Source organism: Acinonyx jubatus, chromosome B1, assembly GCF_027475565.1.
Source record: "Acinonyx jubatus isolate Ajub_Pintada_27869175 chromosome B1, VMU_Ajub_asm_v1.0, whole genome shotgun sequence".
NCBI classification, from domain to species: Eukaryota; Metazoa; Chordata; class Mammalia; order Carnivora; family Felidae; genus Acinonyx; species Acinonyx jubatus.
Window position 1 is genome coordinate 162,674,482 of NC_069382.1, and position 16,298 is coordinate 162,690,779.

Below are 16,298 nucleotides of genomic sequence, written 5' to 3' on the forward strand. Positions count from 1 at the left end.
CCAGATATCTCAACGCTAACAAATGGCAAATTCAGTGCTTGTGTCCAGGTCTGTCTGATATCAGAGGCACACAGTCCTAATTATTTAGCAAGTGTTTCCCGATTTCTGATCTCTGATGATTGGCAATAACATAACGAATAAATAAGACTCTCTGCAAATATGATCTGAGTTTTTAACTAGCTCCCAGATTATTCTTATAAACATTTAGAATGACTATAATGCTGCTTCTCGTTAACGAGCAAGAAAAAATTCATGCAGGTTAGTGTTTGCATTCGGATAAAATGAGTGGAGTGTCCTTTGCCCTCTACCCTCTCTAGGGTTATGTTGGGAGCATTGGTGGATGCACCTTCTGAAGCAATTCCAGGTAGCAGTTCTGGTCAAGTCCACTTGATCAAGCTGAGAACTTCTGCTCCAAGTAGTGAAATCTCTGGCAAAGAGATTTCCTCTGCTAGAGCAATATATTTAATAGACAAATCTTGACAAATAGGAAGAAGTACTGGGAATCACTAGGAAATAAAAGTAACCACCACCTTGCATGTCTTCAAGAAATCCTAATATTTTAAACTTTCAACGTCTAAATATGTAAAGAGAAAAAGAATGAATCCTTTAAGCTCTTGTTCTCTGGTAATTTCAAATTGAAGACATAATTTTTTTTTCCTTTATCCCAGTGCCTGATATTGAAAGTAGTATTTCCATAGCTTATGGAAATACAAACATTGAATTAAATGCTAACATGGGGAGAAAATGAAATACAATAAATAGAGTGCTCAGCATTTTCCTTTCTGCATTTTGCTGTTCAATGTATGATAGAGTCCCCTGGTAACTATTTATGAAATATTTAGCATGTTTGTTTGGAGGGGATGTTTTTCATTTCTACGCAGCAGCATTTTCTAAAAACGCTAATGATAGTCCTCAGTAAATCATTACCTTGGAGTTTAGTTTCAGCTGCTCTACCATACTTGTTTATTTCCTTATTAAATAAGATATGTGGCTCACCCCTGCAGCCCTGTCAGATGGCCTGGAATAAATGTCTTTCCGTTATTGGATTTTTTAAAAAATATTTGACTCATTGATATTCTGGAAGATAAACATGTTCATTACTAGCCTTGTTTGTTTTTAATTTAGAAGGGTTAAATTACATTTTATTAAACTTCATTAGCTTCTCAAGCGAGCCATATGAATGTAGCGTGTCTTCTGCAAAGCTCGCCTTAGTCACTTTATCTCATTGCTGCTAGAGTAATAAATTGAGATGAATTTTCTTTTTGCAGTTGATAATACTTCTCTAGAAATCATGTCAGATCACAGTCATGATTGATGAATGGCTTGGATTTGCTCCTGTTTGCCTGTTGCTGCTTGAATTTGTTGGTAATGTTTGAGTCTGCTGCCTCGCATCTCTGTCCCACCAGTTTCCTTGCTTTGGGCTGTTGTGACTAATGACAAAATGATTTCAAGCTAAACCATTTTTTAAAATTCAGATGAAGCCTAGGTGCTTTCTTGTTTGCAACCACTGTGTGTCTGCTGAATACTGACTGAACAGTGATGAGGCCACTCAAGTCTCAACCTTACATCACTCTGACACGTTAGTTGTTCCAAAGTTCGAAGACTGTGTGAATAGTATTCCTGGTGAATCCGGTGCCAGGTAGGTCAGTTGACTTCTCACTCTTTTTGTGGTTTGTCATCATGGAAAATGACAACTACTTTTTACGTAGTAGGCCATGAGAATCGGTACAAAATAACTTGAGTATCGTTTGGGTACTTGGCAGAAAGCAAAGATTTAAGCCCCAAATGAGTCTAATTCTGCTTTCCTTTATGTGTGTTCTGATATATGAATATTGAGACACCTTAGGCATTCTTAGTCAGACCTGGGGTTGCGTCAGGGTGACATGCACCTTAGGCAGTATCTGCAGTAGTCTAGAAATCTGCTCCATAAGCAATGGAATGATAATCTGGAGGTCAGAACATTTTTGATACTTTTCCTTCAATTACTTTCATTTGAAAAGAATCCTGATTCTGTAATATATCCATTTCAATAAAAATTATTAAAAAATGAAGTAGGTGCCTGCTGTGTGCATTTGCCTACAGTGATTAATAAGGTAGTCTTTATACTCTAAAAGCTCACTAATACTTTTAAACCGAGAAAAAACAGAAAGATTTGATCTTTGTTTTGGAGTGGAAATCCTAGTGGCACACTTCTTGCTGCTCCCTCCATTTTCATAAAGTCTCTTGCTTCTTTGATTCTTTTTTCTATTTGTTTTTTAATTTAAATTCAAGTTAGTTAACACTAACTAACTGTGTAGTTTTGGCTTCAGGAGTAGAACCCAGTGATTCATCTCTTCATTATGACACCCAGCGCGCATCCCGAAAAGTGCTCTCCTTAAAGCCCATCACACATTTAGCCCACCCCCCCACCCACCTCCCCTCCAGTCTCTTATGGTCTGCCTCCCCCTCTGGTTTTATCTTATTTTTCCTTCCTTTCCCCTATGTTCATCTGCTGTGTTTCTCAAATTCCACATATGAGTGAAATCCTATGATATCTGTCTTTCTCTGACTTATTTTGCTTGGCATAATACCCTCTAGTTCCATCCACATTGTTGCAAATGGCAAGATTTCATTCTTTTTCATCACTAAGTAGTATTCCATTGTGTATATATATACCACATTTTCTTTATCCGTTCACCAGTCCCTGGAAATTTGGGCTATTTCCATAATTTGGCTATTGTTGACATAAACATTGGGGTGCATGTGCCCCTTCGAATCAGCATTTTTGTATCCTTCAGATAAATACCCACACTTGGGTGAGGAATAAAACAATACTCTTAGCTTCTCCTGGAACAGGGTGGTTTGAATGTAGGTGAAGAACCAGATTGGTGAGTGGTGGTATCAGTCAAATGTCTACTTGTGTTTATGATTCTCTTTTTCCAGTCACTTTAGACTGATCCTATCTCTTTTGCTTTGGGTCAGTTCTTTTTTTCTAGGCATATTCTTCAAGTCTATGCTTAATTTCTGTGATATTTATAGTAGATGTCATGATAGTAGATGTCATGAGAATATAATAGTATATGTGGCCTGAATATAATTTTTAAACCATTGAAAATAGAACTCATACAAACATGAAATGGACATCTGTCAAAGTTTTGTCCAACTCGTTAAGTAATAAGGGAACCACATAAATAGTAAAACTGGTTTGAAATCTTTTTCAGGACTAAAAGTAGTCACTTTAAAGAAAAAGAGTGCTAGGATAAATACCAGGTTAGATATAGAAGTAATTAATATCATACCGGGCAACAGTGATCTTTTCTACTGGACTGGAGTCTACAAGTTAAAGTCCACAGTGTTTGCACTTGAATCCAATATTACACAGCAAAATCAAGGTCGAGTAAATTCCCCTACATGCTTAATAATCCTTGGGTGGGCTTATTAAACAATGCTCCATATGACATTGAAAGAATATGCTGTAGTCCTTTCTGATTTCCAAGTCTTGAATAAGCATTTTTTTAAGTTCATTTATTTATTTATTTTGAGAGAGAGAGAGAGAGAGAGAGAGAGCGAGCCAGGGAGGGGTAGAGAGAGGGAGAGAGAGAGAATCCCAAGCAGTCTTCGCACTGTCAGCGTGGAGCCCGACAAAGACTTGAACCCAGGAACTGTGAGATCATGACTTGAACTGAAACCAAGAGTCGGATGCTTAACCCACTGAGCCACCCAGGCACCCCTAAGTCTTGAATAAAATTTTAACAGTGTTTTTGGCTATTACAAGTACTTAACTGACTCAAATACATAGGTGTAGTTTGTTAAGTTTTTAATGCCTCCACATTTGTTTATTGAGGGGCTGTACAACATGGTAAAAACACTTCAGTAAGTCACTTACTGTATGACTTCCAGCAAGTTATAACCTCTCTGCTCTACTGTCTTCTACTGTAAAGTGAGGAACTGCAATTTTAGAATTTCTCCCAGTTTTAAAATACAGTTGTTTTTTAAGAATGGGATTATAAAGGGCAAAATATCTTGGTCCTTTAGCTGGTGTCTGTAGTTAGGCAACAGGGCCCCCTAATGGTCTTTGATGAATTCTGGGTAGGTTGGCCTTCCACTTATCCCAGAATGTCTGAGAAGTTCTCCTCACTAGAAGTTTGGCAATATCTTGTATTCGGACCCTTGATTTGATTGGTCTAAGCATGTTATCTAGTGCCACAATAATACTGCATAACAAATAAGTACAAAATTTCAGTGGCATACGTAAACATTATCTTTTAATCTCAGGCCTGTGAGTTAATTGAAAAGTTCTGTTGATCTTTATTAGGCTTGGTTGGGCAGTTCATCCTTTCTCAGCTGAGAAAATTCATGTGTCTAGTGGTCATCTAGCTGTTGGATGACCTGGGCTAGCCTCACTGGGGTGACTGGCTCTGCTCCAAAGGATCTTTTCAGCAGTCTAGTCCTAGCTTGTTGTTGACAAGTGGTGTTGATGACAGTGTTTTGAAAGAGAGTGGAAGCAAGAAGTCTTAAGGCTAAGACAGAAATGGCACACCATCATTTCTGCGACATACTGTTGGCCAGAAAAAAGTTATAAGGAAGACTGTGGGGGAAATAAACTCCATCTCTTGATGGGGGAGGAATGGGAAATTGATATCACATGGGGCATGACTATGGAGAAGGAGGAAAAATTGGTGCAGTTTTTGTATTTAGTCAAAGATACAGAACATGATTCACATTTGGGATTTCAGGAAGTTCCAGAAAGATACTGATCTGGAGGGAAAGAAGACAGAATCCTATAAATGTTCTTGTACTTTCTTCTGGGGCCCAGCTAAGTCACTTACAGTTAGTTTCATTCTTTCAGGTCTTACTTTTAAAATTCATTCAGCAGAACTAGAGTTTTGTGGGTTTGGGGCTAATTACTCCATATTACTGAGGCAAGGTCATTCTTAGTACTCTACCAAGCGCTCCGTGAATGGTGAGATTTTGCGGTCTGACTGGTGGGAACAGGCATTATTTCTGGCTTGTGTTTCAGGTACTTTCTTCTCATCCTTTTAGGGCATTCTTTTTATGGCCAGGTAGTACTTCACTCTCAAACTGATCTGTGCTTAGCAAAATAGTCAATGGCTACTCTCTGATTTTTGGAGTTCTATCTCTCTCTTATTACTTACTTATTATGTATGTATGTATGTATGTATGTATGTATGTATTTATTTATTTATGTACACTTCTCTGTTACTTTTTCCTGTGAATTCTAGCCATCTTGATTTCCCCAGATTTTCAGCTCCAACTCCTCAGTTCAGGGAATCTGTCATATTTCTCCTGGATTCTCCTCTCCTCTACCACAGCATGGAGACACTTTCAAGTTTGTTTCTTCTCTCTTGATGATTATGATTTTATGTCATCCAGGGCTCAGAGTCTTCAAAAAATAATTGTTTCACATATTTTGTCCAGATTTTCTTTCCTTTCCTTTTCTTTTCTTTTCTTTCTTTCTTTCTTTCTTTTTTTTTTTTTTTTGTCATTTATACAGGAGAGTAAATTCAGTCCCTCTTACTCCATTTTGACCAGAAGTAGAAATCTCTAATTCTTAGAATTTAGTTTTTGGATTAATATGAGTTTTTAAAGATTTGGGGCAACCTAACTTCTGGTGGAAGAAGACATTATGCAAATATCAGATTATACTTGAAAAATATGTTTCTTTCCTGTTTGTTTAATTGATCCTTTCTTACTCTCTTCCCTTCCCTTCTTAATATATTCAGCATTTTACTACAGTTTGATCTTCACTATATTTTACTTTTTGTTATATTTTTGATTGTATTGTGTGTGGGTATGCATCTTGTCAATGATAGGGTTAGCTCTCTTAATGTTGTGGATATAACTTATCCTTCCATATATTCTTCACTGTGTGTATGACATTTCAAAGTTAATGTTAATCAACTAACATTATTCCTTTACGTAAAAAGGGACTCAAAATCTGAGGATTAATTGACATTTACAATGTGCTTTGTAGAGGAAAAGTGTAAAAGTGCAGGGTAAACAATGATACCTTCAGCTTTTTTTTAAAGTTTATTTATTTTTGAGAGAGGCAGAGACAGCATGAGCAGGGGAGGGGCAGAGAACGAGGAGAAAGAGAGAATCCCAAGCAGACTCCGCACTGTCAGTACAGAGCCTCATGAGGGGCTCAAACTCATGAAACCATGGGATTGTGACTGAGCCGAAACTAAGAGGTGGACACTTAACCGACTGAGCCACTCAGGCTCCCCTGGTATCTTTAGCTTTTATGTTGATGTCGATTTTGGTTTCAATTTTCTCCACCAAAATTAGGTGTCATATGTTAGACTACAATTTCTCATGAGTTTGACTGCAACCTGCTTAGAAGAATACTCCAGCCTGACATGAAGAATACTTTGTAAACCTCTCAGATCTTTGACTCTACATTTTGTGAGGCTTTTACTCTTTCTCTACTTAGCAAATTCGCAGTCATAATTCACAAATATATTACATATGGATTAAACACATTCAACCTAGTTGATGGGTGTGGTATTGAAAAAGGATTCTATTTGTAGAATAAACATTTCTCCGTAAAATGAGCTCTCAGTTAATTGTATGTGATATTATCTGTGACATTTCTTGTATGCTGTCTCCTTCTAATCACCCACCTGTGAGCTGGTCTTCTTCCTCTCTCTCTCACCTCTCCTTCCTCCTCTTTTCACTCACCACCTATTTCATAAAATGGTAAGAGGAGAAGGTATAGAAAGTAATTACAATATACCCTTAATGTAGCTTAGAATAAACATAATTAAAGAGGAAACATTTTTGCAAAAAACTCATGGTATATTCTAAAGACAGACATGACTATTTTGGGAATCATTTGAGCAATTATTTTCCTTCATTAGCATGGACAGTCTATAGTTGGCTATCCAGTTACTTATCGTGCCTGTCAGAATATAAGGAGAATTAATTTTAAACTTTATCATGCATCTTTATTCAAATGTAGTCTTGTTCTACACATAAAATAAAGGGATGAGAAAATAAATGGATGAGTTCCATTTTGATTTAAATACTCTTTATTGGTAAATAGTTTGAATTCAGATATTTATGCAATGATATGGTGATGCTGTTTATATGTCTAATATAAAATTTTGTTTAAAACTAGTGTTCCTTTGTATATTCATTATTGTGGTGAAAAAATAAAACGCATTAGGCCTTCCAGATTTTATAATAATGTGTGTGTGTCCATGTAAGATTATGAAAATAAGTTTCAGGGATTTGGAAATTTAAGCTTTTGGAGTTTCCTTTTTTCAAGGAATGTCATGCACATATATATGGTTGTTATTGTTTTTCTGTGCACAAGAGTAAGTACAGTTCTTGCTGTTTATAAAACAGTCATATATAAAACTCATTAAAGTGTATACAACCTATCACAAATTATCATTTACAATAAAACTGAAGAAAGTTGTATCGCTATCTTCATGAACTTCTCAAATAAAATAAAGCATAACTCTAGTTTAGAGCTCTAATAGCCAAATCTTTCTATAGATTTGACTTCTGACCATTTATAAGACTGGAAATATTTTGAAATAGAAGATTTTGGATTCACTTTCAAATGTATTCATGTTTTTTTTTCCTTAGGTATTTTTAAGCTTTTACAGTAAGCTGAATGGATATCGTATATGAGTAAACATTTATATCATAGAAACAACTAATTTTAGTTATTTGTTCCCTTTAATTTTGTATTAATTTACATAGGATGACATAATCATTGTAATTTTTAATATACCTTTTCAGAACACAAATGCCAATCTGAATATGAGAAAAAGAACAAATGCCTTGGTTCACTCTGAATCTGATGCTGGCAACAGAACTGAGGTGGGAAACCATTCGAGCAAATCCTCCACAGTTATTCCAGGATCTTCTGAAGGCACATCGCAGTCTTACTTAGCTTCCAGTCCAAACCCATTCAGCCATGCGAATGCAGCCGAAACAATATCTGCTGCAAGAGCACCTCTCTCTGCTCCTCCCTCTACTCCTGGGAGAACTGGGGACGTGCCCCAACAGGCTTCTGCTGGACCTGCTTCTACCCAGCGTGTGTTTGGATCAAGACTGGAGCGAATTAAGACCACTGTTAATACCACAGGGGCTTCTGGGAAGTTGTCAGCAACTACTCCTCCTTCTGCCCCACCGCCGTCTGGGTCTGGCACAAGCAAAATAGACAAATATGCCCGTATTCTCTTTCCAGTAACATTCGGGGCATTTAACATGGTCTATTGGGTTGTTTATTTATCTAAGGACACTATGGAGAAATCAGAAAGTCTAATGTAATTTTGTTGCTAGAATAGTTTCCTAAAAGATGATGACCTTAATACAGAATGCCTTTTTACATGTTTTTAAAGATAAACCATTATTCTTTATTAAAATAAAAAGCCTATGTAATTTTTACATTCAAAAACAATCCAAGCCAGTTATTGGGAGAGTTAATCCATCCCTCAGTGAAGAGAGAGTGAGCCATCTTTCATTTCAGAAAAATGATTTGAATAGAATCAATTCAGCATTCAAATTAGATGAAATACAGACCATCCTGGAAAGTTGGGACAAGAGAAATAGGGCTATTAGAGATACATGGTTCATATTTATGCATTGGAATTTGAAAATAGACTATGACATTTTTAAATATACACTATGAATATCAACCAACAACCCTAAATTTCCCAGTGGCGCTGCCCTTAATCAGAATTGTTTGTTGGATATCCTATGCGGTGACCTTTGGAGATTCTTCTAGTATCAGCAAGAAAAGGACTTTCTCTGTTACATGAAACATTTTTTAAAAGGAAAATGGAACAAAACAAATACTGACTAATAGAGTGAAACCTCTGCTGCGTCAAAAAACAAAAACAAAGGCCAGCGAAGACATGTTCCCTGTCTTATGTTGGTCAAACAGGACTTAAAACACTTGACTTGAAAAATCTGTGCTTTGAGCCAAAGTTTAACTCCTTGTATGAATTCTTTTTGACAGTAGTTCATTCAGTTATGTATTATTTCAACATATAGTTATTCAGAGCCTACTGTGTTCCATGCACTATGCTAGACACTGTCTCTCTAGGAAAGCTCTTTCACCTTAACCTATGATATTACTTGAATTGTAGAACAGTCAATGCATGCTAACGAACCATAAACTAGCAGAGAACATTGCATTCTTTAATGGAAGAAATTTATTTAGAGTCTGACAACATATTGAAAACATCTGTTTCTCCTATACCGATAGAGGGTAACATGTTAGCACAACCTTAGCAATTGACTTCAAAATATAGGAAAATGTGTACAGATGGTTCTCTAAGTAAGAAGCACTGCCTACCAGAGAATAAAACTCTGGGCACTGTAAGATCCTATAAATTATCTGTCTCAAATTTGATCAGAATAGTAGGATAGAATTTGATCAGAATCATCACAATTAGGAACTCAATACAAGGCCTTTTAGATGCTTTTCCAAACATAGATCTATTTTGGCTGGTGAAATGCTAATCTTCTGGGAAGTTTTTGTGTCTGTAGTTTTGTATTTTTGGGAAGTTTAGGGTTTTGGGGGGGCAGGTTTTGTACAGTATCACAACTAGGGTGAGTATTTTAAAATTAAAAGAGTAGACGAGGAATGGAGTAAAGAAGAAAACTCATAGCCAAGGGGTAGGATTCTGCTGACTCTGTTAATGCAATTTATCAGGATTTTCATGCACTGACTTTTCTTTTTCATTAGGTAGGCTTAACAACTTAATTAAATTTCTTGCAGCTGTCTTATGACACTAAATCTAGGTCTAGTTTTTTGTTTTGTTGCTTCCAGATTTTTCTTCTATTCTTCTTTTTTTCCTGATCTAGGTTGTGTGAATGAATGTATTCTGGATGTTTGGGGGAACATTTTGATAAAAATGGCCACTTTCCAAGCAAAAATCTCTTATTTTTAGAAAAGAAATATTAATTAATTGACATTAGTCTTTCAGTTATTACATTGCCTTGGAATGATTGTATATGAGAACTGTAAAATGTGCAAATGCCAAATATTGTGAGTCATATCTGAGGATACCTTTTTTTGCTATCACTCTAGGTATATCCTAGAATCACTAACAATTTTAAGGCTGAAAGATGCTTTAGAATTCATCCAATCCAAGCCCTCATTTATAAATTGATACCAGTAATATGAGGCCAAATAAAATTTGTACATATGTAAATATTTAATGAAGAGTAGTACTTGTATAAAAAAGCTTATCACAAATTATTTTATGAATGTAAGTAGATTTCTAGCCTTGAGGACAATTCTTGAAATTGTGGTTGGAAGCTATGATTGTTTATTATTCCAATGAAAAGACCTTATTTCTTTAGTGAAGAATATACTCCTTACTTATTCATTGGCCTATTCTTAAGAAATATCTTATTGGCTTCCTTTTTAAAAAAGAAATTCTTCTATAAATTTTACAGATTTTAAAGGGATAAAAATCAATGATATTAGATTTGTAGACAAGGGATCCAGGTGAGCCTATGGTTTTTTGTCTTTGTTTGTGAAGAAGATTTTAGGACAAGTCAGGTGGCCCAACAAAGAGAAAGGGCAAAATTAACCAAGGATTACTTTTTTTTTTTAATTTTTTAATGTTTACTTATTTTTGAGAGACAGAGCAGGAGCAGGGGAGGGGCAGAGAAAGAAGAAGACACAGAATCCAAAGCAGGGTCCAGGTTCCAAGCTGTCAGCACAGAGCCCCACCAGGGGCTTGACCCCACAAGCTGTGAGATCATGACCCCAGCTGAAGTTGGACGCTTCACCGACTGAGCCACCCAGGAACCCCTAACCAAGGATTCTTAATTGTTAATTTGAAGAATAAATTGATCAGAAAGGAAGTCTAATGATTAGTACAAAAAGGGATTATTTCATTTGTACACAATGTTCATAACAATAACAATAATAATAATGCATATTTTATTTTCCCTAACTGCATTTCATCACATTAAGTCATAGTTAAATATTTTATTTTGGTCATCATTCCTATCTCTCTAATAACTCATAGCTACATTAAACAAAACACTTTTATGAAGGACCAGTCACTTTTCACCACGAGCAAATCTTGCAAGAGTCATTAGGAGCGCTCAGAGTCTTGGTAATTTGTGAAGAATTCTGGCTCAGAATGGTGACTTTGTATGGCTCTGTCTTTTAAAGATGAAATTCAGAATTTTCTTATTCAGAACCAATATCTATTTTCTAGCTTTCAACTCCAAGTTGGTTACTAACTCCTACATAATTACTTCCAATTTACTCCAGGCATGACTAGGTATAATAATATATTTATATGATTAATCTGCAGCTAAAAATGACTTGCCCTTGTTAATATACAGAGTATTTGAACAGTGTATATTTTAAATCGGACCCCACAAACCTTGAATTAGAGTAGGCAGAAAGTAGAGTCACTCTCTTACCGATGGAAATGAATCATAGAGAAGCCAGTGACAAAGACTACAGCAAGGGGCTGGAATTAACTTTGAAAGGTCATTTTTCAACCACATCACCTTAGCAGTGACCATGGTTCAAGCACTAAGTATGATATTGCTTGTGACTTATTTTACCCATGAACTGGTCAATTCTGCCTGACCTAGAAAAAAATCCCCACTCCCCACTCTCCCATTTTCCAATGGTCCCCTCTTCTAGATTTGTGAAAAAAACCTCCAGTGACAAAAACACCGGGTGGAGAAATGGATGACCTAATTTCAAGTTCTGACTCTATTGTGGTTTTAAACGAGTCACTTAACCTTGCTAGGCTTGATTCCTTATGTATAAGAGAATGGGAGGATTAAATAATATCTAAGCTTTCTTTTAATTTTAATATTTTCTGCTTCTCATAGTACACTAAATACAGGCATATTCTTAGAATGGATTACACTCAATATATTAGAATAGGTACACTCAATACTTTGTGCCACAAATAGATGTTTATGGGGGAAAAGAAACTGATTTGGTTTCACTGCTTAATTACTCCAAGTTCGTGACTTGAATTAAACGACAGTTCCCTGACCTTAAAAAAAGAACAAAAACAAAACAAACAAACAAACCAACCCCTCTCCATTTAGATTAGATATGTTCTTCTCCGTGGAAGATTTTACTCTTAAAAACTAAAAAAAAATTGGTCATTTCTCTTTTCTGGGTTGTTACTCATTTTTGCTAAATGGGTTCCTGCTCCATTTTAGGGACTGTGCTGATTTTTAGATATACATAGAGAAATGAAACTGGTTCCTTTCCTTTTATGTGGTCCCAGTCTGGTAGTGATAATAGATGTGTAGATGAGTAGCTATGGATTGTAGTAAGTGCTTCAGTAGTATAGAGGAGGGCTAAAACTAGGGTGATATGCATGAGCCCTCACCTGAAACAAAAAATATATAGAAATCAGTAATCAGGATAAATGCTATTTTGAAAGAGTATTTAAAAAAATCAAACTTGATGCAAAAACCTATGATTAACAAAATACCCAAATTTTAAGTAAATATAGGATCAGTATTAATATTTTTTTCCTTTTGCATCAGTCTTTACTATTGTGCAGCATGGTGCTGATACAGAGGGTGGAAAAGGATGCACATAATTTTTTAACTTGGTTCATAGTGTGGAAAAAAGAGTGATGGCAGGGAAGGCTTCACAGAGATGATATTGAACTGAATTGTGTGGAAAAATTTGGAGTTCCAGCCCCTTTGCCTACTTCTACAAACAAACAAACAAACAAACAAACAGCACATTTTTTCCCACCACCTGAAACATGAGGAACTCTTACCACAAGTGGTTCCAGGTAATAGGAAGAAGGTGAGTTAAGGGAAGTGAAAGATGTTCATGTAGGAAAGACCTGTTGGGACTGGATTAGAGAGTTTTGTGTAAATTAAACAGATCGGGTTTGATCCTGGATTAGTGGCAATTTATTGAAAATCTTGCAGTATAATAAGGTGAAAATGAATATGCCAGGCTTCTATTTTAGAGAAATCACTTGATTGCTGTACGAGCTGTGGAAGGAAGGGCCATGAATCTGGCAATAGTACAAGAATTGAGAAGTCTCATTTTTCTTTTCTCTCTCAGTTCATCTTTGCATTTCATTTCTTTTTTTAAATCCCAATGACTTCATTGTCATTTGTGGAAATGATACATAATTGTTAAAAGTGAAGGCAGGCATTGCAGAAATATACAGTCTCAACATTTCCACCACCAACAAAGTGTTAATATTTCATGAATATCATGCCAGCTACTTCTGTAGAGATAAGGGTTTGTATAGAAGAATAGAGTGATCAAAAGACAGAATTTCATAAATTTAGGAGTCAAGTATTTCACATGTGAAAGTTGTTAAATAATTTAAAAACCATTAAATTTATGTTATCTAAATATAAGATGGAAAAAACTATGGTAAACTGGAGAGGTTGTTGAAAGTTAGTGTTGAATCAAGCAACACATGTCTTTTTATTCCACATTTCAGTCTTTATTTCAGGAAAGTTTTTATCCTATAGTGTGTCTAAGTAATTTTTCTTTCCAAATGCTAATTGTGTTAAATCTCTTTTGCCTGTATAACTATTTATAATATTCTTTATCATCAATTTTGAATTTTTAAATTTGTTGTCAACTTTTGTCAACCCTAACCCAAGTGAGTATTCAGTTGTGTTTATTCTATTTTATGACCTCTTATGTAATTTTTAACTTCCTAATGGTTTTATTTTTTCCATTGCTTTCTTGGTCTGTGCCATTTCATTTTTTCATTTCTTTCTACTACTTTTACAATCTATTAAAATGTATCTTTTCTTTGAGCTTTTCACTCTAATATTAATGAGATCATGCCTATAATTTATTTGAGACTATAAATAAGTACTTATATAAACTTTTCCTCTGTTTCCTGAAAAAAAAAAATGGTCTCTGGTATGAACTTCCCTTTGCTTTTTCATTGCGTTTTTGCTTCCTTTGCCTATGTTTCAGGCTGATTTCTTTCTATTAATCACTGAATGAAGCCAGCTATTTACTGAACTCTATGTGGGCAGTGGTGGGAGAATGAATCAGAGCAGCCCACAGTAGCTATTTAAGTTTCAGGTTTCAAGCCCACCTCCCCAAATCTGTTTTAGTTTCTGCCCAGGGACCATATTTTTCTCTATTTTTGACATTCGGTGCTCCACGTGGCCCACAATGTAAAACTCCCTCAGTTTTACTTTCTCTGTGTTGTTAGCCCTCTAGTGATTGTCTCCTCTCCCACCCATCTCACACTTAAATGCTAGTCGTCTGGATTATCCAGCAGGCTGTTTCACAACTATCAAATGTAGTCTGTCAGCATTTTTTTCCTTATCCCCATATTCCACCATTTGGAGATATATAATTGGAATTCTCTGGAGACAGATTTTGTTTTTCTCTTGCCTGTCCACTTTCCATCTCACGGAGGCTTCAAACAGTCTTTGAAGAATGTCTCAGAACTATGACAGTTTGTGTAATCTACATTCTATCCAAGATATGTGCCAGTGAATGTCTTTTCTCCTGTTAGTGCAAAATATGTCCCTGTTTGAAAGCTATTTATCATAATTTGTTGCCAATTACTTATAATTACACATGTGGTTTCATTTTCTTTTTTTTCATTTTTTTTAATTATTTATGTTATTTTTGGAAGTATTTCATCGGAGAGCAGTAAATTATAAAGGCTTTTATTTCACCATCTTAAACTGAATCATCATCTATCATTTATATTTCCATTAGGCCAGGGTTGACCAGAGTGTCTTTTACTGATATTTTTTGGCTGACAACCAATGCTATGTGGTTTTCCCCTTTTGTATATCAGGTGTCACTGGAATCAGATAAGAAACCTGGATTAAATCTGTGATAACACAGTCAATAGAAAACACTTCCCTTTAAGGGAGGGAAAGGAAATTATAATAGTAAGAAATAAATATTATTGCAGTTAACCTTTGACTGACATATTCTCTTTTACTCTTTTGTATTTGTGAGCAGTATGCGGTATTCCATCCATGCGGATGTGTGCTGATAAAGTGGAACATGTATGTTTTCATTTTACTGATTATGTATACCGTTTTCTAGTTCAAATATACACTCAATCAGAACTTTCATATTTCTAGATATGTAAAATTATTGTTGGTTGATGAGATAGAGTTTTATAACTTTAAGGGAGTTTTATTGGAAAATGAATCAAAATCTAGTCTTCAGGTAAAGTCATACTTGATGCTATAAGACATTGAATGGACATAGTAAACAGGAGGTTAAATTGTCCGCTTGTTTATTCTTTAATGATGAAAGATCCTTAACAATGTTATGTTAAAAATGTTGAGAACTGAAGAAGAAAAAAATACTCTGTTTGGTTTTTCAATTGTAGTGTTGCACAAACAGGAAAAAAAATCTTAGCTGCTTGCTCTTTGAATAATTTTAAATTGTGTAGTTGCACAATTAAAAGTATTCCTCATTCTGGGAGTATAGAAAAATAATAATGCATATTTTATCATATCATGAAAACTAAATTTGTTATCCTTTGAGCTTCATTATTCTTTTAATAATAAAGTGCGATAGTTTAAACAGTTTAAAATTTGTCAAGAGACAGAGGTGTTTTGATTACATGGGAAGACAGTTTTCTTACAAAGTACACACTTTTTGAGCTTATAGAAATCACATTTGACCTGTGAAATTGATGATTTTATTTTATGTAAGAGTATTACATAGTCATTATGATTTTATTTTTGCAAATTTGTTTGTTTTTTATCATTTTATTTATTTTTTCATCATGATATGTATACTCTTTAATCCCCAGGTTTTTACACATTTGTTTTAAAAAGGGGGAAATATTGGCTTTGTATTTTAAAATAATTCATTAGGAAATTATTTTTTTTTTTTAATGTTTGAGAAAGAGAGAGCCAGAGCATGAGCAGGGAAGGGGCAGAGAGAGAAGGAGACACAGAATCCAAACCAGGCTCCAGGCTCTGAGCTGTCAGCACAAAGCCCAACACAGGGCTTGAACTCGCAAACTGTGAGATCATGACCTGAGCTGAAGTTGGAGGCCCAACTGGCTGAGCCACCCAGATGCCCCAGAAATGATTTTTAATGACCTTAAAGCAAACTTCTCTTGCTTCTCAAAGCTAAACTTAACTATTCATGGTAATAAACCTCCTTTGCTTGTTAAAACAAAATTGATATGTGAGCATAATATTCTGGAATAATTCAGGTTTTGATTTTCCACTAGAGGATGAGTATTTAAAAGAATAAGCATTTAAATTTCTATAAAATTTGATCATAGATACTTATATTTTAAGATAACTATGTTGGAGCTAAACTCTGGGATCATTAAAATGCAAACATT

At 35.2% G+C, this 16,298-nt stretch overlaps 1 protein-coding gene and 1 long non-coding RNA gene across 3 annotated transcripts in view; one reads left to right on the forward strand and one right to left on the reverse strand.

Moving 5' to 3' along the window:
• The window catches only part of GABRA4 (gamma-aminobutyric acid type A receptor subunit alpha4), a 69,711-nt gene extending 57,665 nt beyond the window's left edge, over positions 1-12,046 (forward strand). Inside the window, exon 9 of the mRNA XM_015072318.3 lies at positions 7,753-12,046. Coding sequence (XP_014927804.1) covers positions 7,753-8,286 — 534 coding nt within the window. The 3' untranslated portion in view covers positions 8,287-12,046. The remainder of the gene's footprint in view (positions 1-7,752) is intronic.
• LOC106975048 (uncharacterized) overlaps positions 1-16,298 on the reverse strand; it is a 43,303-nt gene that overhangs the window by 25,718 nt on the left and 1,287 nt on the right. For both annotated transcript variants that reach the window (XR_008296332.1, XR_001430253.3), the window contains exon 2: positions 6,624-6,684. This is a non-coding gene — a long non-coding RNA (uncharacterized LOC106975048). The remainder of the gene's footprint in view (positions 1-6,623; positions 6,685-16,298) is intronic.